The 27,468-nt window shown below is 43.8% G+C and overlaps 1 protein-coding gene across 1 annotated transcript in view; it reads right to left on the reverse strand.

Moving 5' to 3' along the window:
* The window catches only part of ETS1 (ETS proto-oncogene 1, transcription factor), a 127,236-nt gene extending 100,037 nt beyond the window's left edge, over positions 1-27,199 (reverse strand). The window contains exons 1-2 of the mRNA XM_090290785.1: positions 27,137-27,199; positions 13,044-13,126 (exon numbers count right to left, since the gene is read on the reverse strand). Of these exons, the coding sequence (XP_090146911.1) occupies positions 13,044-13,112 (69 nt within the window). The 5' untranslated portion in view covers positions 13,113-13,126; positions 27,137-27,199. The remainder of the gene's footprint in view (positions 1-13,043; positions 13,127-27,136) is intronic.
* Positions 27,200-27,468: the final 269 nt, after the last annotated feature.

Consider the following 27,468-nt stretch of genomic DNA (forward strand, 5'->3'; position numbering starts at 1 on the left):
TGCCAGTGGTTTATGTTTGTGACCAAGAGATTTAGGGAGACTGTCAATAAGAACATTCTATTAAACCCATTTCCTTAATTCTGTCTTAAAGCTCTTCTTGCTGATGTTGTATTTTACTGTTGTAAATTTCTAAAGCAACATTAAGGTTTTCTTTTGAATCCCCAAGAATAGTAGAGATCCAACAGTACTTTGCAACAACTCAATTTGAAACATTTTCTAGACCAGCTGTGTCCTCTTGATAGCTATCTATCCTCGTCTTTTTATATTTCTCTAGAGTCTTTCTCAAAACTCAATGTCAAGTATCAGAGTTGTAGGAATATGGTCTTGAAGGAGGAATTTTTATTCCAAATGGTATAAAAGAAAACTCGAAGTTGCCTGACCCTGTCTCCTTTGGGGACAGTGTGTACATGGCTTGCATAAACCAGATCTTTGTAAGATGGCTGGAGGGAATATTGTACACGTAGGATCCAGGCAGATGGGCGGCGCGTAGATTGTCACAGGCCCTGACAGGGTGGTGGGAACCTGAGGAGAACTTGAATTCAGGTTTTAAAGTTTTAGGCTTTCCTTGCTAAGGAAACACCACGAGATGCAAGGTGTAGTGTGCAAGGAGGTACCGGAAAAACGAGCTGGATTGGTGTGCGGGGGGGAGAGGGATGCAGAAGGAGGTAGCGGGTTAGGGACAAAGCAGTGAGGTTGCAGATCCCAGCGATGACAACATGGCTGTGAGGTGCATCAACTCCCGGTCCTTGACAAACAACCATGTGCCTGCATTTATTTTATGTGGTTGGCTTTTTTCATAGTCTGTCCTTGCCTGCACACCAAGCTCTTTGTTGTCAGTGATAGCGCATTTATTATTTTATAAATGGAACTCTGTTTTTAAGACATACTTCATTTTTAGCTGTCCTCAGTGGATCCAGAGGACTTTATATTTTAAGAACAAGGAGACGATGCACCAAGCCTACCATGAACCACAAACATCTTTGCTTGCTGATGGTCCTGGAAGCACCGTGACCCTTGTCAGCTACACACCTGCCAGATTATAAGACATTTCACAAACTGATCTCATTTCATAAGGTGTGAAAATGACATTTTTACTCAAGAGAACCACATAGCCAGTTCCAATTCATTATGAAACTGGCTCAGTTGAGGAGAAAGAAGCAAGTTATTAACACGTCAGAAATCTGAGCAACGCAGCCCCCACCTCATGGCTTTAAAAAGGCACCACCCAAAACAAGTTCCAGTCTCTTCGTGGACACCTTCCTTTCCTGGCTGCAACTGGAGGCGACTTCATGAGAGGCAAGCAGCGCTCCCAGTCTCCGTCACAGTTTTCAGGAGACCATCTGACCGGTCCTCACTCACACATCCCACAGGCGATCATCAAAAGAAACGAATGTACATCCCACAGCCACTCCATGCCAATCGACGTGCTAAGCACAGTGCAGAGGTGGTCGCGTTTAATCCCCATCACAACTGTGCAAGATTAGTGTTTTTATCTCCATTTTATAGAACAGAGGCTTTGAGAGGCAAGTACATTTCCAAAGGCCACACAGAGATAGAATTCTAACCCGGGTCTGCTCGATTTCAGGCTCTTTTCTCCTATCTGTGCGACGGGAAGCTTGTGTGGCTCTAGCGGCGACCGCTGAAGGGTGGCTGCGGCCCCATGACAGCTCGTAGATGAATTACGGGCAATCGGCGTTTGTGGAACAATCCCATGTCATGCCAAGTATTATGTTAGATGCTAAGAATACCACAGGAGCAAAAAATGAACTTTATCCTTAGGAGCCTACAGACAATTAAACAGGAAATTACACGGAGGGGGATGTGGCTGGGCGAAGAGCTGATGCGTGGGGGGAGGGGAGCAGCTGCAGGTGAACTTCCTGGAGGAAGCAGATTAAGGTGATAACTGAAAGGCTGAGTCATAGCTCGCCTAAAACAGGTGGCCAAGAGCCTGCTGAGTGAAAGAAGAAGACACCATGCCTAACAGTGAAAAGGATCATACACAACAATTATGTAAGGGAGAAGAAGAACGATTCAGAGAGGTGATGTAGAGAGGAAGACTGTGCTCTCTGGTGGTGACCAACGGGGAAGGAGGCTGCGCCCTGGGAGCTGTGAGGATGCTCCGAATGTAGGTGACTGGGAAAGACAGAAGCCGGAGGGACAGGGAAGGTCACCGTGTTGAGCACTATGAATACCGGACAGGAGTTTGGCTTCAGGAGTATGGCACTGGAAGTTGTATGAGAGGAAGTGAATCCGTACATTCTAGAAATTTCCTCGGATGGGCTAGGCAGGAGCGGAAGTCTGGAAGACTGACACAGGGTGGGGCAGTGCCCAGCAGGGCCACAAGGGAAACCGAGGCAGAAAAGAAGCATCAGCACTACTAATCGGAACTTAACTTTACCTTTTTTATAATTTTGCATTAACTTTAATGTTTAAAAAAATATTGCATTAAGATAGGATTTAGCTCAATACTGAATTTGGGGGCACCCCTTAAATTGTGCCCCATGTGATGGCTTCACTGGTCTCACCCAAGTTTCAGCGCTGAGCAGCAATCCAGTGACAAGGAAAGATGCACATTAGAGTCACGAGTGTAGAGGTGAAGAGGAAACAAGAAATATAAGCGATGTTTCAAAGGAAAAATCTGTATGATTTCACGACTGACAGATGAAGAAAGAAGAGGGCAAATCCAAGATAATGCTCAGATTGCTCGCTTTTATAATAAAAAAGTGACGAGTTTGGGTACATGAGTGAGGGGAAGTGAAGGCCGAGCGCCATGGTGCAGGTGTCCCTAAAGGTGCCCGTGTGCTAGGAGAAGACAGGAAAGAGGAGAGGGTTAGGCACAGGCAGCAGGAAGGGTCCAGCTACTGAGTCAGGGGCGACAGCAGTTAGAACGAACGACAAAGGCTCAGAAACAGGTCTGTAAAGTGGCCTCTGATAAAGAGGAGCAACTGGGGGAAAACAGCAGCAAAGGACCATGTGAACGCAGGAAGGAAAATAAGAAAATGCACAGTGTCTTGGGAGCCAAGGGCAGCTTCAGGATCAGAGAGGTGGTTGGCAAGTGGCCGCGAAGAAAAGGGCCTTGCAGCAGAGGGTCCCTGGACATCCAGGACAGCACACGGCTCTGCCCCACTCTCACTCCCAGGGCTGAACTACCTCGGGGACAGCACTGCTCTCCTCCCCGTCCTCTCAGAAAGAGGCTATGAGAGGACACCAGCCCATGGCCTAGATGCTGAGCCCTTCTGATCCTGGAAACAGATGAATGAAGCCCTGGAAGTTTGGCAGCTCCCAGGACCATGGGCACACGCTTATCCCCGCCCGGCTTTAAAGGTGACCCAGCACCACACCTGTACTCCTCCTCCAGGTGCGGTCTTGTCTGCTTCCCGTTTCCCTGGCTCCACCTCTCAGCGCTGCAGAGTCAGGGACCTCGAGCTTCCCTCGTGGCTTTCTCTTTCTGACGATGCTTCACCTTTCCCTGTCCCCGCCCTGCCAAACCTCACATCTATTGCTTTGCTCACAGTCTTCCTTCTCTCGGACCCCCAGAGGTCCCCCAAATGAGAAAACAGCAAATAGGGAAATACTTTGGCAACATGAATCGCAAACCTTGGGAGCCTGCCTGTAAGAGAACGTGCGACCTTCTCTAAGTTTGTGTCTCTTCAGCCAAACAGCCTTAAATGCCCAGGTGTTTGCTTCTGATCTCCATCCTTACTATTCTTCTGTATGGGGTAGGGCAACAGTAGGTGATAGACAGTTGTTTGTGTGGAAAACAATAATTAATAAATAATAGTACAAGAATAAACTCTGTGTTTTGCGTACTCACTAACATAAACCTACTGTTGTTCCACCCCGTGTGTGTTACTCAGTGCACAGACTGCAGGAGCAAATCTGTCTTTCCTTGATTGATCACAGAATCCTAGGTTTTACCCTGACTACAAAGCCATAAACATGAGACACAGTAAGTATTTATAGAAGCTGCGGCTTTAAAAAAAAAAAAAAAGAAAGTACACCCAGAGGCAAAACTGAGTTAACACTGGATGGGTGGGCATGCACATTTGCCATCCCAGAGATATCTGCTGAGCCAAGTCACAGATAGTCATATGCTCTAGCAGGAAGACAGGAGATTGGAAATCAGGAAGCCTGGGTTCGAGTCCCGCTCTGCCCCAAAGGAGCTACGTGACCTCCAGCCTGTCCTTTAACCTCTTTAAGCTTTTGCTTCCTGAGGAGGTTGGCCCCAGTGATCTCCAAATTCCTTTCCAACTTCAAGTCTCCTTTTTGCTGATCCATCCACATTCTTTCTCCTGACCTTGTGACTGACAACCTTCATTTGATAAAGAACCACCCTAGGGTGGAGAAGCCCATGGAGCCAAAAGTTCTCCCAGTCAAATCTGGATTCGTGACCTACAATGTCCCCTTAAAACGTATTAAAGCCCTCATTTGTGTGTCTTCATTCTTCCCTAAAACCACACTCAAACACTGTTTTGACCCCACAACCCCTAGTTTTCAGTGGACAGCCGTGAGGTTTGGGAGGCCCTGGCTACAGAACAGTTGTAGGGGCCCTTGCATAGTAGCTGTTCAATAAAAGTTCATGCACCAAGTGGACAACTTCTCAGCTTAAAACCTTGCATCCCAGAGTATGCAGTTGCCCCTCCACACTGAGCGAAACGACTCTGCAGACTTCTGATTAAATCTGGGCTTGCTCATCCTCAGAAGATGCTAGACAAGCTAGCAGCCTCTTTCACGGATTGTCCCGCCTGTCACTGAGAGGCTCAGTGGGCAATCCAGAGTTCAGGGCAGAGCATCTCTGGTCATCCGCAGGATATTGGGCACGTCTGCCCCGGGAGGGCACCTTTACCCTGATTGCTGGCGAGTCAGAAGGGAAGGAGACCAGACAGCTTAGTGCTCAGCCCGCCTGAGCACTCCCAGCAAGGAGGAGGGAGCCTAGCGAGGCCCGGCCACCAGGAGAGGCAGGAACAGACAAAATAGGAAACTCTCAAAGGGCAAGTTAATTTTAGCCTCAAGGCCAGGAAATTCTTCTTAAAACAATAAGAGTGATGGGCTTGGGCCACGGGGAAAGGGTAGAACTGACCCCCACCCTGCAGGTTGCTGAGAGAGAAAAAAATCTGAAGCACAAAGAGAGTGTTACAGAAATGGGGATCTGCAATTCTGCTCTTAAATGCAAAGCCACACTTGGGTTCTCCACAGGCCACAGCTGAGGCTGTCCCAGGATCATCACACCAAGTCAGTGGTCATGCGACCAGCACCGCTGCTGCTCCTCCTGATGGCCTGAGACCACAGCCCCCTCCCCTCATAGCAGCAGGCACAAGTGAAACCTGGCTGATGGTCGGAGCTGGGCACTGCCAAGGGCTCTGAACCTTAGACCCCCCTGGGCGCCTGGACTCGACACCTGCTTGTGGAAAGATCTTGGGTGACATGCTGTAATTTGTCAGCTTCTGCCCTCTTAACATGGAGCCTTCAGACCCCCAGTAACTCCAGGGCTGACAGCATCAAGCACCCCATTGTGTGCAGATGGAAGGGGACGCTGATTGTGATTCTCATTCCCAGGCATGGGAGAACACACCCTAGCTAAAAGACTGGGCAGTGATTCCAAAGCAGAGTTTTGTTGTTTCCCTAAATCAGGGCAGACCACGTCACCATAAATAAGGCGTATAAGTGTGTGAATGAAAGTCTGTTCTAAATTCTTACATATCACCTCATATCTAAAAAGTGAGTAAAGATGGATTCGGTAGTGAGTCAGGAGATCAGGACCACACTTCACCTCTTGCCCGCTTTGTAAACTCAGGCACCTTAGTTCAATTTTTAGGCTTTTATTTCGTGACATTGGGAGATGGTCTCTGGGTTGTAGTTTGGCTCCCAAAGTCTCTAGATTGTGCTAGCTGCACCCAATGTCTTAGAAAAGCCCCTTTTCTAAGACGCTGGAAAAACATACAGTGTCACTGTTTCTTCCTTCAAATTTTCTACCACTGAGGGTTATGGCCATACATGATTGTCCTAAACATTACATTCTAGCAGTCTCTCCAGGGGTCCAGTCATCACCATCCCAAGCCACAAGGAAAAAAATGTCTTTTTCAGTTTTTGTTTACATCCAAGTTTTGTTTGGGTTTGGCTCGGGGTTTGTGTGTGTGTGTGTGTGTGTGTGTGTGTGTGTGTGTGTTCCCACCTCTCTGGTCCTGGATACCTTGCCCATTGATTTTCAGGATTCCCAGCAAGCAAGAAAGGGCAACTGTGTTAAGCTTAGTAGTGACACACACAAGCAGGTCCCAAGAAGTGCAGGGGCAGCAGGACTCCTCTGAGTAGACATAGGCTCGGGTCCTGAGCCACGATGGGGCGGAGGGGAAGCAGGTGCACGCAGCTCTGGGTGAGGAGGGCACTGCTTCCCCCCAGCAGTGCACGAGGGCCCCTCTCCTTCAGTCCTCTCCAGCACTTGTTGTTTATTGGTTTATTGATGGCAGCCATTCTAACAGGTGTGAGATGATATTGCATTGTGATTTTAATTCACATTTCTCTGACGATTCATGATGTTGAGCATCTTTTCATGTCTATTGACCATCTGCATGTCCTTTTTGGAGAAGTGTCTATTCAGGTTCTCTGCCTGTTTTTTAATTGGATTGTTTGGGGGCTTTTTGGTATTAAAATTTATAGGTTATTTATAAGTTTTGGATATTAACCCCTTATTGGATGTGTCATTGGGGAATATTTTCACCCATTTGGTGGGTTATCTTTTCATTTTGTTGATGGTTTCCTTTGCTGTGCAAAAATAGCCACTGTGGAAAGCAGTATGGATTTACCTCAAAAAATTAAAAATGGAACTGCCTTATGACCCAGAAATTCCACTTCTGGGAATATATCCTACGAATCCTGAAACACCAATCAGAAAGAATATACGCACCCCTATGTTCATGGCAGCATTATTTACAATAGCCAAGATTTGAAAGCAGCCCAAGTGCCCATCAGTAGATGAGTGGATAAAAGGCTGTGGTACATTTACACAGTGGAATACTACTTGGCCATAAAAAAGAAGGAAATCTTACCCTTTGTGACAGCATGGAAGGACCTGGAGAGTATTATGCTAACTGAAATAAGCCAGTCAGAGAAAGGCAAATACCATATGATCTCACTCATATGTGGACTCCAATGAACAAAATAAACTAACAAACAAAAAAGAAACAGACTCATAGATACAGAGAAAACTTTGACAGCTGTCAGAGGAAAGGGGGTTTGGGGGGTTGGGTGAAAAGGTGAAGGGATTAAACAAAAAATATCTACAGACACAGACAACAGTATAGTGATGACCAGAGGGAAAGCAGGGTGGGGGCGTAGAAGACAGTAAAAGGGGGATAAATGGTGATGGAAGGAGACCTGACTTGGGGTGGTGAACACATAATTTAATATAGTCGGCAGCCATCTGTCTCGAGAGACGATGGTGTAGCTTCTTAAGAGTCTATCTGCACCGCTGAGAATGGCTGTGCAGTCCGACTCGGGAGTGACATGGTATCTGTCTCCTCCCGTGTTGAATCGACATCTTGCGATGACGCTGGAGTGTCCTCTCCAGTGAAGCTGAAGCTACAGAGCCTGGGCAGGGTGATATGGAGGGTCTGCTGTTGCCCATGCAGCAGACCCCCTCTCTCTTCGCAGCTGAAGGGTCCAAGGGAAAGACGGAGTCAATACAGCTTGGCTTCAGGTGCGCTGCAGGAGTTGCCGGTGTTGACTACAACGTCAAACCGCCTTAGGGACTCCGGCTCCGGATTTTCTGTCGGGGTTTACTCCCTTAGCCTTTCCCCTGAAGAGGTATGCCGCAAGGCAGCGGAGGTTTTTTGGAATCAGAGTTTTCCTTCTCTGATAATTTAATATACAGATGACTTATTGTACGACTGTGCACCTGAAACTTATAATTTTATTAACCAATGTCATCCCAACAAATTTAATAAGAAATAAAGAAAGGAAGAAAGAAATAAAGAAAAAGAAAAGGGAAGAAAGACATTGCTTCCCAAGGAGACGCAATTAAACTGCAATTACTCAAGATAAGAGGACCAGGTCTATTTGTACAATGGGTTTGTAAACCATCAGCTCATTACAAGAGGACTTTGATCTGGTGGCAAGAGCGCTGTCTCTAGTGCAGGGTAGTGATGAAGCAAGATGGTTTCTCAATGAGAATGTCCCCATCGTTCCCCCAGTAGCCCCATCTTGTCCTGGCAACACCCTTATATGGACAGTAAGTGGAATCATCTCTGTATCCACCTAAAACAATCACAAAGCCAGAGAAAAACGGAGTCGAGACAGTGAAAACGAAGGAAAGGGAAGTAACAGAAGTCACCTTTGTGGCAGGCACTGGACAAGCATTTTCTCATTTAACCATCACAATGACCTCACATCTGTCTAGTTCAAAGATGAAGACACGGAGGCTCAACGAAGTTTAGTCATTTGTCCAAGGTCACATGGCTAGGAATAACAGACCAGAATTTAAATCAGGTCTTTCTGACGCCAAAGCCCAAGCGCCTCCCATGATAATTGGCCAGGCTACATTGCACAGCTGCCTGGCCCAGGACTGAAGGCAGTCTGTGTCTAGTACCTGGTGCCAAAGAGGCAGGAATAGGCTGGTCTCCCTTCTGCCTCACTAGTCAGAAGGGAAAAATAGAGTTATGTGTCCATCCAGCCAGCCATTCATCCATGATGGAAGGAAGAAATAAAATGTACAAAAGAGGACTTGCTCGAGCCATGAAACAACTGGGAAGATCCATAGTCAATCTCAAAGACCTCTGTGACAGGGAGCTGTGTCTGAGGGCAGGGGTGCAGAGCTCACGTTTGCAACTCATTTGGCTAAGCCCTGTGGCCAGTTACTCCCTTCTTCTAAGTTACTCTCCTCCATCAGCACCACACTAAAGAGTCAGAAGGCCCACCAGACCCTCAGGTCCCCAGGGAACAGCACAGGAAGGACAATGAAGACCAATGCCTAAAACCTGCCAATAGCTGTCAGACTCCCTTTTGTCCCCTCCAAGCAGGCATCCAGCATGTACTTGGTATATTTCCAACCCCATTTATTCAGTGATCATACATCTGAAATAGCCCTGATTTCATGTCATTGTACTCTGTACAATCAAAGCAATTAAGTGTCTAATAAGCGTGATCCCATTTATACAATGTGGAAATCTTCATATAATAAATTCACAAGTCAAAAAAATGTCCTCTGTTGGGCAGTTTCTAAAACCCTTGCTTTCACTTAAATAAATAAATAAATATATATATATATATATATATATATATATATATATATATATGCCATATTTATAAGAGAAGAGCATTTGATCTAGAAAGAATGGTAAGTTTTTAATGCAATTACCCCACCTCAAACTTCAAGGGATGTTCCCTAAACCCAGCATCTCATCTTAGGAAAGTCTAATATTTTGAAATAGTCATTTCACCTCTTGGGCATCAGTACCTTCCATGCGGCCTGACACTCTGAGCAGCCACTCTGGCCCCAGCATATTGCTGTACCCCCAGGGGCCCGAGCTCTGGGGAGCTAAGTGGGCAGTGTTGTTTCTTCCTTGTGAACAGTTCAAGGTGCTTCCTGACGTTCTCTTGGCCCCAGGGGTCATTAATCCCCAAGGACCTCCTCCACATGTCCTCTTCGCTTGTGATGTAGCCAAGGACTGGGACATGTTTGTCCCATCCCTCCCATTCCTGTCCTCCCCCAGCTCTGCTGGCTCAGTGATGTGAGGGAGAGGATGACGCATGAGAGGACGAGGGACCGGCACTGTAAGGGACTTCCAGGGCTCTCCACAGACTTGCTGAGATAGCATAACAGGAAGGGGCGCTTCCTCCCCTTGAATAAAAGGGTCCCTGACACACAACCCATATAAGTCCCTGCACATGTTACCCCCTCCCACACAATGGTCAGACCTCTTGCAAATGTGTTGTTTCTCTACCTCGCCAGCTGTGACATCACTCCATTGAAGGGCTGACCTTACAAGAGGGAAATCATGTCCTGGTTTGAACAAGCTGACCCTGAGGTAGATACTGAGTTCCGTGTGAAATGGCCATTACCTATCGGTGGCATTGACTTTACAACTGTTCCTGCGACTGTTTTAAGCAGTCTCCCAATAGATCAAATAAATAGATAATGCTAACACTACCTGTGACTTACAAAGAAAGAATCCAACATTTAGTAATCACCAAAGACTAGAAAATATTCTTATCCTGATTCAGAAGATTGTTCCTTAAAAAGATAAAGCAGTATGCTAAGCAAAATCCCTCATACCATGAATACGATCACATTTTTTGTTTGCTTGATGTTTTTAAGTTTTCTCTTTCTAAAGCAATAATATGTAAGTAGCAAAGACCTGTTTCAACCAGTCTGTACACACAGTATCATCCTGCCTTCAAACTTGGCCTGTGGCTACTCTAGGCCAAGGCTTCTCCACCTTGCCACTGCTGGCATCTGGGGCTGGGTAATTCTTTGTCGTGGGAGACTGTACTGTGTATTATGGGACTTTTGGCTACATCCCTGGGCACTACTCTCTAGATTCCTCTAGTAGCATCTCCATCTCCCAAGTTTTGACAACCAAAAATATCACCCAAAACCTCCTGGGGGAAAAATTACACAGATGAAAACCCATGGTCCTCATGGTTTTCCTTTCACCCTCAGACTTCCCAGACCTTGGCCAAAGTTTCTCTTCTTGGTGGCCCAGACTAACTAAATCAGAGACCAAGGCACTGGGCAGAAGGACTTGGATTATTGGATTAAGAATCATAGGTTGGGCTCTAGACAAAGAGGATGCAACCGAACTGAGAAGACTTGTTGCTTTGGGCTTTGACTTCCTTGTTTGTGAAAGTAAGTGAAGCTGGGCTCTTCCAGGAAATCTTTAACTGGGATCAAAAGTGTGACATTTGTTAGTTTCTCTAATGCCAATAGTCCAAGGTTATATCCTGGAGGCAATTTTCAGATTTCTTTGTTTATTATAGCCCAGCCTAAAGTTGAATGTTATCTTGTAGGAGCAAGTTTATGGAACTTGAGTTTGTACTAGTGAACGATATTTGCTGATTTGTTTTTAATAGACAGTGCATGTCAAGAAGTTGAAGGACTTTGCTGTTTGCTCTATGTTCTTAAATGTTGCCTAACTAGTTCTAGTGATGGAGAAAGCGAGGCCCAGAGAGAAGTTCTGAGTGGAAGTGCTAGAACAATCATCTAGCAGTTCTCTTACCCAACCTTGTGCTTTTTGCCCAACAACTTTGAAATGTGTAGTGAAAAAGTATCCCACACATTGGTAATGTTTTTCATATATAGCTATTGGGGGTGGAGGTAAATGGGTTCTTTGTTTTGAAACCAGTAGAAAATCATTGCAAATGTATTAAAAAGTATACAGTGTAGTCAGTTGTGGGAAGCGGTCTTTGGTTAAATATATGCACTTTTAAGTATGTGGGTTTTTAATCTCATGTCATTTTCAGATACCTTGTCTAAAATAATTTAATATTATACCTGAATTTGTATACTTATAATAAGTGTTTTTATTTCAGTATCTAAAATAAAATAAATACCAATTTATGTGGCATTGACTTTTTAGACAAGTTATTAATCTTTTTTAATTTGATTACAATACTGGCAAAGAGAATTAACATAAACTGGCTGTTTAATCTACTTTTCCAAGTCAATGACACATTTGCCCTGACATCACAATATTCTTATTTATTTTAACAAATTTCTACGATATCATTTTAAGAAAAATTTAGTGTGATTTGCGCTGATCTTACACAATAACCTCTGTGTGGGGAAATGGGTGGAGCTGGTCCTTGGCAACTTCTCCAGCCCCTTTTGTGACCTTAACCTACTGAGGCAATTTCTACTGAGCAAAATTGACTGACTTTTGGTCTAGATTTGTTGTGTGCATGTGTATGTGTTTTAAAATATATTTCTGATATAAATTCTAATTTGTTTAGAGTAACAAATGGGGTTTATATGAAAACAGAAGCCTTTTTATAAGAAGAAAAATGTGTAACAGAACTGCCGGGGAAGAGAGATGTGCTAATCACTTAAACATAGAATTACTTTTTCAATGCTACAGAAAATAATTTTCATACACATCATGTCTTTCAGTATACAGTTGTGCTGAGATGGTATAGTTAACTTAAAGGGACCAGTGTTAGAAATTCTGCAGAGCCTCAGGCAAGACTGTCAAAGACTAGAATCAGAACAAAGCTCCTGTAGACTGTTGCCTAGTTAGACCCATAAATGTACTGGAAAGGGTTAACAATAAACGTGTCTATCCATTACAAGAGTAAGTAAAAAAAAGGGTCAACATTTATGATGGCTGTCTTTGTACAAAACATAGAGAATTAAGAATGAATAGTGAATGATAGATACATCTGCTGATATTAAAGTCTCACCTCATATCAGAATTGATGAATGAAAATTATGGGATCTCTCACACAGTGAATTTATAAGAAATTTATCTAAACATTTCTACTGATCAGCAGTTTGGGTGAGTCTTCTTCCCCAAGGGCAAGAAACTTCATGTAGTCCTATTTTAAAGGTTTTTTTTACCTCTCTGATTATACAGTTTATGAAATCTTCCTATAAACTTATTATCACATTGCATTTCTAGTTTCTAACTCTGTAATTAGAAAACTTGTGGTATTTAGCTTTTATGTATGAGGTAAAGATAATAATTTTAATTATGCTAACAATAGGTCTAAAGTATAGCAATCTGTATAACACCTTCCCTGCATGAACTGAGCAGTAAAAATAATAACAATAATCACCTGGCTTTATCCGTTAATCGTGTTTGAGTCAAAGTCTCTGAAACACAAACACTAAAATATCTTTCTCAGCCAATCCATCAGTCTGAGATGGATTACTTTATATGCTGATAAAAAGACAGATATTCACAGCCTAGCTCTTCCACAAGAGTCAAAGCTGACTCTAACTTTGGAGTTGGGTCCCCGGCTCCTGGGTTTAGGACAGGTCAGGATGCAGGAAGCAAAGGGGAGGAGGGAAGGCAGCGGAGGCAAGAAGAGGGCCTGGAAGGTACCCCACTTACCATCACTGCAGGACGCATTGCTGAATAAGGGGCGGGGCCACTCACTGCGGAATCCACAAAGTAGCTCATCTTGTTCTCAGCACCTGCACGGGAGAAAGAGTTCACTGAGCCCTGGATGCACAGATGTGTGGACTAGAAACCACAAGATGTCTGAATCTCAGAACTGCAGTCTCCCTAGGAACCATCACATTTACCTTTTTGTGTTAGAAGGGGAAAAATCCCACAACTCAAAAGATGAAGTGACCAACCCCAGCAACCAGACAGTGGGACAGACCCCAGACAGAGCCTGTCCCTTGATAGCAAAGTAGCATGGAGAATGAATAGCCTCTGAGGGATATAAAAATAAGCAGTGGAAGAGTGTACAAAAAGACCCTTTTGTGGGATTTCTGGACAGGAACTAGGTCTTGTGTGTCTTTTTTAGTAACATCGCCATCCATACATCACCCTCCCTCCATCCAACCAGGCCTGGCACACAGCTGGCACTCAGTACACAGTTGTCGCATACACTAATTGATAGAGAAATAAATAAAGAAAAGATAAGAGAGGATGAAAAAGCTCCACCATACAGACTTATTAGCCAGGATCCAAGACAAAGAGAAACGGAGAGAAGACCTGGAAAAGGGATTAAACATTATTCATCTTGAAAAAAGGAGAAGGACTATTAAATAACTCTTGTTGAGAGCTATTATCTACATTGAAGGTCTTAATGACAAGAAAGCTTAAGGAATGTCTCTCGGATGAAGGGATTTTCCAGCTAGCTGTGGGTTATCAGGAAAATCATTTATATATCAGACACTTCTGTTGACCTAAATGCTTCTAATGTGCATTAGTTCACACACTTTGATAAATTCAATATTATATACTTTTTAAATGTCTTTCTTGAATAATTTAGAAGATTCAATTTCTAGGCACATCATTCAGAGGACAAATTCCTATTCTAGGAGGTGACATTTTAGTTTCAACTTAACTGCTTCCCAGTTTGTATGCGTCTGTCCTTTCTCTGTATTCTTGCATTTTGAGAAATAAAAAGTACTATGCGTCTTATACTCAATTTGTAGTTTTGGGTCACTGTATCAATATACAGTATGATAGCCAATGACCTAGCCAATGAACGCATCTTCTTTCATATAAAATGTATTCAAATTACACAGTTAAACAATCTCAGCAACACGACATAAAATTCTACTGACTATGGGCTACCATCACAGAGACACGAGCGTCATACAGTTGAGAGAAGTAAGCTAAAAACCTTCAGTGATATAACTTAGTCCAGCACTGGGTTTATGGTTTTTAACTAGAACTTTTTCTCTTTATGGTGTCTTTTTTCCCAAAAAGTAGAATTTTCTCCCCAAAGCAGCCAAAGCAGCACTAAGTAAAAAAAAAAAAAAAAGTTAAAGTAACTAAGGGTAGCGAGACTGTGTTAGTCAGGATTTTGTGTCCCGTTTTTAATGGCCCCCAGGGGGAACTTCCCAGTGGTAACACTGAGGAACAGAAAAAGATCCAAATCCTTCAGTTCAAAGACATATTAACATCTGTATCTGTGGTCACCTATTCAGAGTTTGTTTCTAAAAATAGTGAGCAGCTACCACACATCAGACAGACTCCGTGCTGGGCATGAGTATGATATCAGATTGAGGGGTGTATGGTGTAGGTCAACATGCGCTCATCCTCAGCATACATTCTAAGGACAGGCTCAGTGAGCCCACATTTCCTCGTACCAAAGCATGGGGTGTTCCTTATTTTTAAAGTCCTAATGACTCATACACCCCAACTTTTATGTTTTTGATCCCCTCATGGTTGAGACTTGAAAGTTAATGTGGATTCTGTCATACTGAGTGAGAATGACTTAACCATGACCAGACTCCCCGGGGAAAAGATAGTCATCCCTCCAGGGCCCTACAGCGCAAGCTATACCCTTGAGACATGCGCAGGGATCTGGGAGGGCTGCTTCCTGCCAGCCATCCAGCACCCTCCTCGCCGGCTCCCCGCCGTGCACCCCATATAGCTCCTGAGTCAGCACTGACCTAAACCATTCATTCATTCCATGAGCACATTGACAACTCCCTTTGTTGGGAACTTGTGTGTTCGTTCGGTAAGTAATTACTGTGTACCTGCTATGTGCCAGGCACTGTTCTGGGCACTGGAGTCACACTGGCACACAAAGATCCCTGCCCCCATATAGACCCTACATTCTCTCAGACTCAGGATGAAACCAAGAAAGGCAGAGTCTGTATCTTCAGACACTAAAGAGAAGACAGACACCCGTATAACGAAGATGTAATGTGGAGAACAGTCTGCCAACAATATGGGACAAACATAGCAGTCTGTTGGTTCTATGCGGGGAAGAGGAAGGCAAGGGCCATGGCACAGTGCGAGGTGTGAGCAGCCGGCCCTAGGCGTCCTTTCTAGCCCCCCACAAGCACTTAAAGACCTTGACCCTCTGAATTCCTGCTCTACTTACATAGCTGGAAGAGAAAGGACTTTTGAAATTGGCAGGCTGTCCTGAAGCCCAGCTAAAAGGCACCAAGGCTCTCAGCCCCAGCCAGACAGCCTTTCCCTCACAGCCACACTTCACGGAATTGGAAAATAGGTTCCCTGGAAAGATGTTTTCTCTTCCCAGTTGACAGAGCGGGGCAGGAAACCTGCAGCTCCGCATGTGGACTGTTCTGTGCTGGCTGTATTCTTGAAGCCAGTCGTTCTATGAAGGACACTTCCCTTGGGGAAAAGCCCTTCACCCAGGGAGGAAGCTGGAAAGAGGGAGTTGCCAGGGCTCACATCTCAGGAAATAACTCTGGGACAGAAATGGATTACCGCTCTATTATTTTTTGGAGAAAGAAAAAAAGAACCCGCCCTTTTCCCACTTGTAGATTGTGACACAGAGCAGCTGCTGGGGACGTAAACCCTTTCAGAAGAAACAGAAGGAGTGTTTGGGTGATTTTTTTTTTTTTTTTTTTTTTTTTGGACTCATTAGCCACAGAGAATTCCCTCCCACATGACAGCTATTTGAACATCAGCTGGACCAACATTTTTGTCTTGGCATTCTAAATGTTTATTGCCTAAATCCAAGACACCTGTGTGATTTAAGACTTACTCCGCAGCCCAGAAGCATCCATAGGCTTGTCGCAAAGTAGACATGACTGGAACACTTGGTAACAGAGGCGTGAAGAGCTGAGTTTATTTTTCTTGCATGAGAGCACCAAGGCTCGAGTGGCAGAATAAATGTATCTGCAGTGGCTTTGTGCTCTGGACGTTCTTGGCTGGCCGGTTGTGGCTCCAGGATCTGTGTTCCCACCTTGGCCGTCCCCTCGCCTGGAGCTTCTTTAAGGACCCTGTGCTGTTCCTCGCTTCCCTGCCCTTCTCAGGGACCCCCTCCGACAGTGGTGCCGGCTACCCGGCTGCTCCTCAGGGCTAACGACCCCCTGCCCCTCGTGGTTTCAGGCTGCCCTCCGAGTTTTTGCTGTCAGGAATTCTTCCTGAAGCATCCCTCACCCCTGCCAGGACTACCTGCCCCTTCTCTGCATTCCCCCACATGTGTTTCAACCATCCTGCTTAACACACTGTTTTATAAACATCTGTTTCTGCTTGCCTCTCCCACTAAACTCTGAGCTATTTGCCTTTTTCACTTTTGTATCTCTGGAATTTCAGACAGACTACAAAGCATAATAAAATTCATTTTTTTCAGCTCTGACCAGTGTGGCCTAGTTGGTCAGGCACTGTCCCTCAGAGCGGAAGGTCACTGGTCCGATTCCCAGTCAGGACACATGCCTGGGTTGTAGGTCCCCAGTCAGGGCATGTGTGAGAGGCAACCAATTGATATTTCTCTCTCACATCGATGTTTCCCTCCCTCTCTCTCTCCCTCCCTTCACCTCCCTTTAAAAATAAAGAAAGAAAATCCTTTACATTGTTTCATTTTTTAAATGAGTGAGTGAATGAATGATCGAGTCTCATAAGACTGAAAAGGTAAGAGACGGACCTGATGTAAATAATATTTAATTTTCAGATCAGAAAAGCTAAAGACATTGCAGGTCTGGATAAAGATCCACTTGAAATAATAGGTTTTTGTAAGTGAAAACTGCTTCCCTTGATTCGCTACCTATTTAATGTCACTTATCAAGGAAGCCTTCACCACCACTCCATGAAAAGGGCAACACCCTACTCCGAACTCTGATGCTTGGCTGCGAGGCTACTGTTTCAGCCCCTCCAGGGCAAGGATTTAGCCTATTTCTTCCCCCTCTGTCCCGAGATCCTGGGCCAGTGCTGGCGGGCTGGTGTCTCGCAAAGAGCTGCGGAACACAGGGGTGTAAGTTAGAAGCCTTGCACACACCCTTTCAGTCACCGAAGCCCCTTTTCACGGGCGAGGTGAAAGACTCGCAAGGCCACTGACTGGCCACGCAGAGGCCTGACTCTAGTTCTGTGCTCTCTTTCTCTCAGTTCTGAAATTTCAGGCTAGAAATGGGCGAGAGGCGCAGAGGACAAACAAGGTAACAGCATGGCTGGTGTATGTGGCTGTCCCACATTCAATAAAGCGCTTTGGCGCTGGCTGGTGTGGCTCAGTGGATTGAGCACCATCCTGCGAACCAAAGGGTCTCTGGGTTGCAGGCCAGGTCACCAGTGGGGGCCATATAAGCGGCAACCACACACTGATGTTTCTCTCCCTCTCTTTCTCCCTCCCTTCCCCCTCTCTCTAAAAATTACATAAATAAAATCTTTAAAAAAAATAAAATAAAACTAGTTTTCTGTGGGCCTCTGGAGTGAGCTCTATTCTTCATCGTGCATGTGACCTACAGCTTCGAGAGCGTTGCACCCACGTGAGGCCAGGATCTGCAGGCTGATGCTTCCTTTACCCAGCCATCTTCGGGGGCCCTCTGTGTGATGCCCAGAATGAAGAGCGGCTGGTGTGGCGGGGGCAGTTGGCCAAGGCAGCAGCAGGACAGGAAACCCCAGAGGGACGGGCCTTCTTGGAGGTGGTGTCCAGGCCACCCCACTCTGCCCTGTGGGACCGCAGTTCCAGGTACTAACTGTGGCATCAGGCAAGCGTTTTTCATTTTGGATTATGTGCTCTTCAGAGACAGACTATACCTTTAGGTGACTAACTCAGGACACTATACTTTAACTTTTTCTCTTGAAAATAATTGTTTTTGCCAAAATAATATACATTCATTGAAAAACTACAAAAATACAGGAAATTCTAAAATGAATGCCCAAAATCACCTGAAATGCGGCCATCTAGAGATTATTGTACTAATATTTTTGTTTAGCATTCTTCTGGGTATTTTTTAATTCACTTATAGAAATATAGATATAACATACACATACGATCTAAATCTTACATTCACATTTTATTCCCTATATGCTGTTTTGCAATCTAATTTTTTCATTGATGTTTGATAATGTACTGTGGACATTTTTCTACGTCAATAAATATAGTCATATAATTGCTGAGTTTTGTATGTATGTATTCTTTTTTTAATGAGCCTCTGATTGTAAAATTAATTTATCCCTAACTCCTTGTCATGAGAAAAGTTCCTGCCCCGGCTGGTGTGACTCATGAATTGAGTGCCAGCCTGCGGACCAAAGGGTCGCAGTTCGATTCCCAATCAGATCACATGCCTGAGCTGCAGGCCAGGTCCTCAGTTAGGGGACTGCAGGAGGCAGCCAATCAATGTTTTTCTAGCACATCGATGTTTCTCATCCTTTCTTTCCTTCTCCCACCTTTACCCTCTCTCTAAATAATGTTTTAAGTAAAAGGTCCTAAAATATTCTCTATTCTCATTAAATGACTAAAATGGGTACTGTTGGGACAAAGAATGTGTACATCCTACCTTTCAATACATACATATCAACACACTGCCTTCCCTAACAGAGAAGCCAAAATCACACAGCCTCCATTGGGTTTTAAATTTGACCTTACCCTTTAGTTAGCTTCATAAGTAAAAAATCATGGCTCCCATGTATCCTGGGTATGAAAGTCCCACATGGGGACAACAGAAATGCAATAATGTTGGGACGGAAAATGTAGATAACGTTTTTTCTTCTTTGAAGGCAATGTAAAATATAAGTAGATTCGCAATTAGCCTTTCTCCTAATATTTACAAGTTAAGATCGTCATCAATTTACACAAAAAGGATATCCTTTCGGCCTGGAATGCAGAAGGAAGAGAATTTGGCTTTCACAAGTACTAATTGTTTAAAGGAAACTTGCTCCCGAAGCCAGCACCTTTGCCAAACTAAAGACAATACTGTCACACAAGTCACCAAGGAGACCACCGTAAGGTACAGCAGACTGAGGCTTAATTTCTTCTTTCCAAATAAATGCCATATCAATATGTTTTTAAAAACTCAAACTACATCTGCAGAACCAGTTCAAAATGGTTCCGTCTTGTCCTTAACAAGATCCTGAGTTACCTTTCGGAGACAACAAACCACAACTGCTAGTCACGCAGCCGAAGCATGAGCAGAGGGGAGAATCTGGACCTCCAGCTGCACCTGGAGCCAAAGCCTTGCAGCTCCCCACCCTGGAACCAAAGGACCAGGACCCTAACCAGAACTGGAAAACCGGGACCCTTTCAGAAGCAAAGTGTCTACTGTCCAGGAAGATCTGGTACAGAAGCCCTTTCCCAAAAAAGGCCAAGTTCCAAGGCTCTAGGATGAAAACCTGCCCCACCAGCACTTCCACGTACCTGTTCCCCTGACCCCTTTAACTACACCCCTACCCCCACTCTAAGCCATCAAGGACTTTGGTTTTCTACCCATTCTCCATGCACAGGTGCCCTGCAATACAGCGACTCTAATGCCACCACTGCATTTCTTGGAGGCCAGCGGTTGGCTCTGCTGTGCTTCAGGTGGAGGGACTGTCTTCCCGTTGGGTTACAAGACTGAGGATCAGCTCCTTCCAGAGGGTTTCCCTGAACCTCCTTGGCAGTCAGATGAGTATCCTTGATCATTCTCCTTGGTAGTTAACCTCACAATGTGCCTACCAAAGCTCCTGTATATATGTCCATTTCTGCTCCTGAGTTATGAATTGCTTGAAAGTAGGGACTGTGTCTTGTTCGTGGGGCCACAGAAGGTACCAACACTACAGGCTGCTGACTAAGTGAAAGAGTCTGTACATGTAACAGAGTTAGTATGAGCAAGAGGTATGTCAGTACCTGAGTATATCCGAGACAGTGAAAAACATCTGGGACCAAAAACAAAAAACAAAAACAGTCATTACCTGTGATGACCTGTGTCCATAGGCCACCCAAGGTTAGACTTCTTTCATGTTAACTACAAGCAGGATCATATTTCTCTCCAGCTAATGGATGTATCAGATTGATGCATTTGTCTATTCTTTTTCATTATTCTCATCCTAATTCCCATGAGTAGTCTATTTATATGTTTCAAATCATTTCCGTAGATCTCTCCCTTGATCTGGCAGTGTAACAAAGTCTACCAAGTCCAATTCTCCAAAAACTCAACTTGAAGCATTAAATCAGGTTAGCAGTATGTTTAGAGAGTTGAACATTCCTCACTCCCCCAAGGAAAGTTTGTGGTTACAATAAGCAGAAAAGAAAAATGGCTTAGAGGAATTGAAAATGAATTCTCTGTCTCATTCCTAAACCTACAAGAAGCTCGTTTTCTTGACTGAGTATTCCAATAGTACAGTAGTAAACATTCCTTCTTATTTTAATGGCCAGTACTGACCAATAAAGGCAATGTTCTCATTTATGTGCTGTTGGCTTCTTGTCTTACACTAAATTCACTAAGTTCACAAAGCAGCAACTCACAGTACAGTGAACATCTCACTCTTATTTCTCCCCAACTTATGGGTATATAATCCCCCATCTTTACTTGAATAGAGGCCAGAAAGTGACTCATATCCATCTCCTGTTTCTCTAAACAGCCCCCATCTTCTGATTAAGCCTAACACTTTCAAGTTCTGTATGAGTCGACATACTCAACTGATCTTTCCTGGAATACTAAAAATGGACTTGTGTTATTATAATATCACAAAGGTATATTGTCTTGCCCTTCCTCAAGGAGTAACTCACTAATATCTCCTGAAGAGGAGACGGAATATAAACTGGTTCTGGTCTGCTGTACCATCACAATTAGGAAGTGAGGACTGCCTCATAGACGAGTTTACGTGTCCCGCTTACAGAAACAACCCCCTAACCATCACACCGCTGGAATGGCATTGTCAGCGATGGGCAACATGGTGCTGCTTCTCCTAAACATCAAGGCTGAACTTTACAATATGCCCAGGAGTGTTAGAAGTGCAATGTCAATCCTAGTCTCTGAAACTTTTCAGAAACTAACACTCTACTTTTTCTTGTGTGGGAACCTCTTACAAAGACTAAAGGTATCATTCAATAAACTGGTTTATAGTAAAAAGTGTCCTTGACCTCAAATCCTATATTTAACCATGGCGTTCGGCAAATGGTCACAGCTGGCCTTCAGATGTACTCCAGTGCCATGCACACAGTAGGTGCTCCATAAACAACTGAATAAAGGAGGATTTTTTTTTTAATAAAAAACTAGAAACAGAGGAAAAATGTTAAGTACTCTGCTTTACAAGGACAGGTACAGCAGAGGTCATGACATATGAGATTCTAGACCAAATCAAACCCCAAGAATGGCCGCAGGTCTCAAGATGTCAACTGTAATCTAATGGCTGCTGCCAAAGAAATCCCTTAAGACCCTAAAATTTTAAATAATTACTTTTCAACTCATAGAGTGTGAAGCATGTGAGATATAATTCATAATTTAGGTATAGGCTGTTAAGAAACTCTCGAAAAAAATAAAATAACAGAGACACCATCAATAGAGAGAGAGAGAGAGAGAGAAAACAATGAACAGATACAGGAACATTTGAATAATACCCTTTTAAAATTGAACGAAAGGACACCAGCTGCCTTAGAGCTCCCAAATCCAGCACACAACTTCTTAGACTGTGTCTGATTGTGATTTTCATGGTTGAGTTTCATTTGTTTTATTGCCCAAATTATAAGGTTCACATTTCTCAGACAACTTGCTGGCATTCTTATATGGAGAGAGATTTTGCAAATTCAGTGTACTTGGGAGTTGGGAAAAAATCCATCAAACCTGTCCTCATTTATTTGAATGAACTGAGCTCATCGAGGTTAAGCGCTGAGCAGAGGGATAAAGCATGGTGGGGTTACAGGTTCTGGGTTAACCTGGAGCTCCTTACTGAGTGCGTGGGCCACGGGCAAATTTCTTAATGTCACAAAGTCGTAGTTACCTCAGCTCTAAAAAGGAGGTAATAATACCAACCCTTCCAGGATTTGAGAAGGGTTTTATAATATAAAAGTACTTAGTAAAGTGCTTTACAGATGATAAAATGGTCAATAAATATTGGTGATTATTATTGCTATTTTTATCACAGGGCCTGGCATGGGTGAGCATTCACTAATTAATAATAATCATGGTCTTTATTAATCATTGTTTTTACTGCCCATGGCAGCAGAGGTTATTTATCTAGGCAATTGTGCTAGAACCCAGGTGGCCTACAGCTTTTTCTAAAGGACTTACATTTAAATAATCAAGGGACAGGATTCTCTTCCATAACCATAAATTGAGGAGCATTAGTCAAGAATTTCACAGGAGAAAAAAGCCACAATTTCTGTTGAATGGTAGTCTGTTTGTATCATTGTTATGCGTAAAACCAAGAAGTAAGCACTTTCCTTACAGTGGGGAACAAGCTCATTAAAAGATTGCAGAGCACAAATGGGGAAATACTGCAGCTTCCTGAGTTAAACCAACATCTTTTTTATATAAATGCCAATCTTGTGGAGAAACACTTTAGCTGCCAATCTTGTAGAGAAACACTTTAGCAACTATATATATATATATATATATATATATATATATACACACATATATATATACACATATATATTTTATATATATGTGTATATATATGGATAAGGAAGTATCAAGCTGTTGGGGAAAATATTGTAAAAGCTTTTTGGTCGGGTAGTTTTTTTTGTTGTTGTTGTTGCTTGTTTTCTTTTGTTTTTGTTTCTTTTCTTTTTTTTAAGAGCAGTGCTTTCCCAGCTGCTATGCATAAGACTCATCTGGGAAGCGTATTAAATGCAGAAGAGCCCCCCATTCAACCAATCCAATCTGAGGTCCGCCTGACAGTCTGCATTTCTAACAAGATCCCACATTGTGCCTACTAGATGCTGCTGGGTGGGGGAACTCTGACCTAACTTGATTAAATTCATGAGTAATTAGAACAAGGCAAGTGCTTAGAAGGCAGAGCCCACTGGGGAGCAGGTGAGAAGGCTTCTGTGCCACCTGCTGAGCAGAAGTTTGATTTTTCTCCTAGAGGCCACCCAAGGCCAGCCGGGGAGATACACAGGTCAGGGCCTGTCCACGCCCTCCAGCCACAGGGCTGCATCTGACCCAGCTCCTAGCCTTTCTTAGGAAACTGGTTCCAGTGCTTTAGCCTCAAGAAACTGGCATCACTGTCCACCACCCCCTCAACCCCCCTCTCCCCGCCTTGACAGGACTCCTTTGGATTAAGGATGATCTGAGGCACCAAAGATAATTAAGAGTCATTTGCATTAGATTTTTCACAATTTTAAAGGACTTCAGTCTTTTGAAAACTTTATACTGTGTTTTGCAACTTGCTGTGTATCTGAAGTTATTGCAAAATGAAAGGTTTTTTTAAAATGCTTTAAACATGGAAGATCAAAATTCTGGGGTTTTCTACTTTTCTAGCTCTCGAAAACCTATTGATTTTACTTCCCCCATTGAGAATATTTTCTTGACATCAGCACTATGAGTTTGCTGCTTGACTTTTAGTCTCATAAATATTGCCTAAACAGTCTCTTCTAAGTTCTTGAAACAGCGCCACACTTAGTCAACTGAAATGTCAAATTTGCCCGCCTCTTTGAGAATCAAAACTGACCCCAAACACCCTTCCCTTATTGCTCTAGGTACCACTTTTTCCATCTGAACTCTCAAAGCACTCACAGACTGTATCAAACCACTTAACAATCGTATCATGTTTAATTTTAACCTCTTTCAGATAAAAATATGCCTCCCAAAATAAATTGGTAATTTTTTAAAAATGGAATTTACGTATCACTCGTTGTGTATTCATGACAGCACCCAACACAAGGCTAAGCCCCTGAGCAGAAATGTAATTGGTATTTATCACAAGAGGATTGAGGGAGAGATATACTGATCCTGTTGACTGGACCTTGTAGGCTTTCTTCAGAGTCATTATCCTCCTAACAGTGAATAATTAACCCGTAGTGAATAACTAATCCACAGGTTATTTGGAAAATAGGCCTAATTCACAGTATTCTCCCAGGAAAAAAAGGAAATCATGGGTCTAAACTGCAAAATCCAGCCTCAACTTGTGTGTCTCAAAGCTACTCAGGCTCCTGGGAGCTACAGCTGCAGCCAGGAGCCCTGGGTTCACATTCCTTTGGTTCTAAGCAGGTCCCCCCACTAAACTGGCCATATTAGCAGGCCTCAGGGTCCTCATTGGTTAAGGGAATGATCAGAGTGCCCACCTCAAAGACTTCATTGTACATTAAATGAAGCTGTCTGTGCAAAGCACCTAGCATGGTCCCTGGAACAACCTGGACAAGCAACATACCATGTGCTCAGTAAACATGAGGGACAGTTATCTTTCCTCGGGTAAAGTGGAGGAAAGCAGGTATTATATCCAAACAATCCTCTGGATTTTAAAAAGTGAGCTCTCTGAAGCTACATTTCCGGTAAAGCGAGAACAAAGGTAATGAAAAAGCAAGAAATGAGTTGTCTTCACATCTAAGTTTCCCCAGGATTAAAGAAACTCACAAGATTTGCCTCCAATGACTCTCAGTTGCTGTACACCACACTTATTTTGCTCAAATACTGAAGACTTTTTAATTTAATTGTCATAAAGGAGAGAGAGAGAGAGAGAGGAAAAATGGAGAGAGGGAGGGAGGATGCAGGACAAATGCCCCAGCTTCAGGAATGAAACCCTTCCTTCTGCTATTGGATCAGAAATGGGAGTCCTGAATGGTAATTAGGAAAAGAGAGTTGCCATGACAAACAGGTCTGTTCAACAAGGAAAGCATGAGATACAGCAGAACTTGAATGACCGGTAAGAAATTCGGCCATTGTCCTGGTAAGCCACCAGGAGGGAAAGGGCAGCGCTGAGTATTTGTTTCTGAGCATGTGTTTGTCTTCTGCCTGGATCTCCCCTAGGGACCAGCATCCACACGCCCAACTTATTACAGCATTACTTCAGGCTCTCTCCACCACATTGGTGTTTTTATTCTTCCAAGTTCTATGCTATTTACTTCTAGTCTGTCATCTGTGCGAAATAGGTGAGGTGCAAACCAATATTCACAGTTTAGAGATGAAGAAAATAAGGTAAAATCAAGTCAAATAACTTGTTCTCAGTCACAAAGCCAACCTCTAATGGAACCCAAGGGCACATGGATGCACCTCCCTGAGTCCAAAGCCAGCGCCGGTGCCAGTGCTGACCCCACTGCCTGTGAACTACAATGTACTCAGTCAGAGGCAGGCAAAGTGGGCCCAGGTTCATGCCCTCAACCAATTCTCCAAGGTCACAGATACCAGACATTGAAGGATCGCACCCTGCTACCCACCCTCCCGCAGGCTCTGCTCTTGGACTTCCCAGCACCTCTGCCAACCAGCACCTCGGTGCAAGGAGCCTGTAGGACAGAGATGCCCTCTCTGTAATCAGACTCTCACTTCCCACATCCTCAGCAGCGGAACTAGGACGGAAGAGCCTGCGTGGCTGCCTCCACTGTTTGTTTTTTCACTACTGAGTTGGCAAGGAGGGACGTGGTTGATTTACAATTAGAAGCAGCATGCTTCTTCAAATATTAATATTAATAACTACAATGCTGAACACATGAAACGGTCTTTTCATCTTCAAAGCACTTTGAAGACATTAACTCATTAGCTCTCCCTCCCCTCCATTCGGGAACTACAGGTAAGTAAGACTCTCAGTGGCGTTTGGTGGCCACCCAGCACCCCATCATGCCTAAGTAGCCCACGCCTGCAGAAGCAAAAGGGTTTTTTTCTGTTTAGATAAAAGGAGACGATGCAATCCAGAACCACAACTGATGAAAGGGTCAAAGCGTCAGGCATTTTACAAATCAAGTGGAGCTGCTGGGGTTATCATTTTAGCATCTGTATTTACGGTTGCTTAACAAATATCTACCTTTTCAGTTGCACAGTAGTGGTATAAAGGAGGAAGAAAGTGGCCTTGAGATTAAAAAATAAATAAGTTTACCTAAAAGATAATAAGGATAACCTGCAATCGAATGCCTTGATCTCCATACCCATGACCCAGGATCTTTTTCAACAGTTCGCCCACATAAAACGCTACTTTTAAAGTAGATAGCAGAGACGTTTTAACAGTAGACGAGATGCCACAAAGTGGAATTGCTGGATAAAACCACCGAGTGGGGGGTGCGGGGGGGCTGGCCATCCACACTCCCCTCGAGTCCAGCTCTGCCGTGGAGGGGAGATGCCCCCCAACTCAGAGACCCCTGTTTCAGCTACAAGCCAGCAGACAGGGAGAAGCTTGGAACACCGGGAGTCACAAGTCAAGGAAAAATCACCAAGAAGGCTAGTTTGGTTTGCAATATTCAAACCTGCAGCAATTTCCTCTCTATAAAAGCAACTCATTAAGCTGTTAGGAAAAAAACAAAAAGCTGTAAAACAATAGGCTCACTAGGAGTGAAAGAGGGAAAAATGAAAAAATTTCTATGTTTCACTACAGCTTTAGTGCTTTGGAAATGCTCCAAGAGGCAAGGAAAACTTAGTTTCTGACATGTAGTCTGTGAGTATCTAAAACGTATATGACTTGCTTTTACAAACCAGGAAAAGAAGTGAAACATAGACTTGATTTTAAACTCTTTGAACAAGATAAGAAAATATTTTTGAAAATTGTTATTAAATGATTGAATGGAAAACACAGGAATATGTGAAAAGAGAAAACCCACTTGTATCCTTAAAGTCCCCTCAATTTACCATTTAATTACACAGAATTTTTTTTTAAGGAAAAGGAAAATGGACTGCAAAGTTTTAGGCAGAAACTCACACCTTACTTACTACTTTGCCGGAGAGACTGGGTGATGAATCGGTCCTGAGTGAGCTTCCCTCAACGTCCGTGGTCTCTTTCCAACTACCTGCAGGAATCCAAGGCTCAGTGGCTAGAGGATGCAAAGACCATAATTTTCCTAATAGAGCTGCCTCCTTGAATTGGGGGGTGTGGTCACGCCCAGGAAAACTGAAGAAAAAGCAGGATTTTGCTAGCCTCTGACATCACAGAGACAGCCTCTACGACCGGCTTTCCTGTCTGGGAGGGAAAGCAGATCATGGTACGGGCTGAGATCACATCGAATCACACCTTTTTTCCTATCCTTCAAATTATCCTTCAATTA

The sequence above is a fragment of the Furipterus horrens genome, unplaced genomic scaffold (assembly GCF_987537825.1).
Source record: "Furipterus horrens unplaced genomic scaffold, mFurHor1.1.pri manual_scaffold_11, whole genome shotgun sequence".
NCBI classification, from domain to species: Eukaryota; Metazoa; Chordata; class Mammalia; order Chiroptera; family Furipteridae; genus Furipterus; species Furipterus horrens.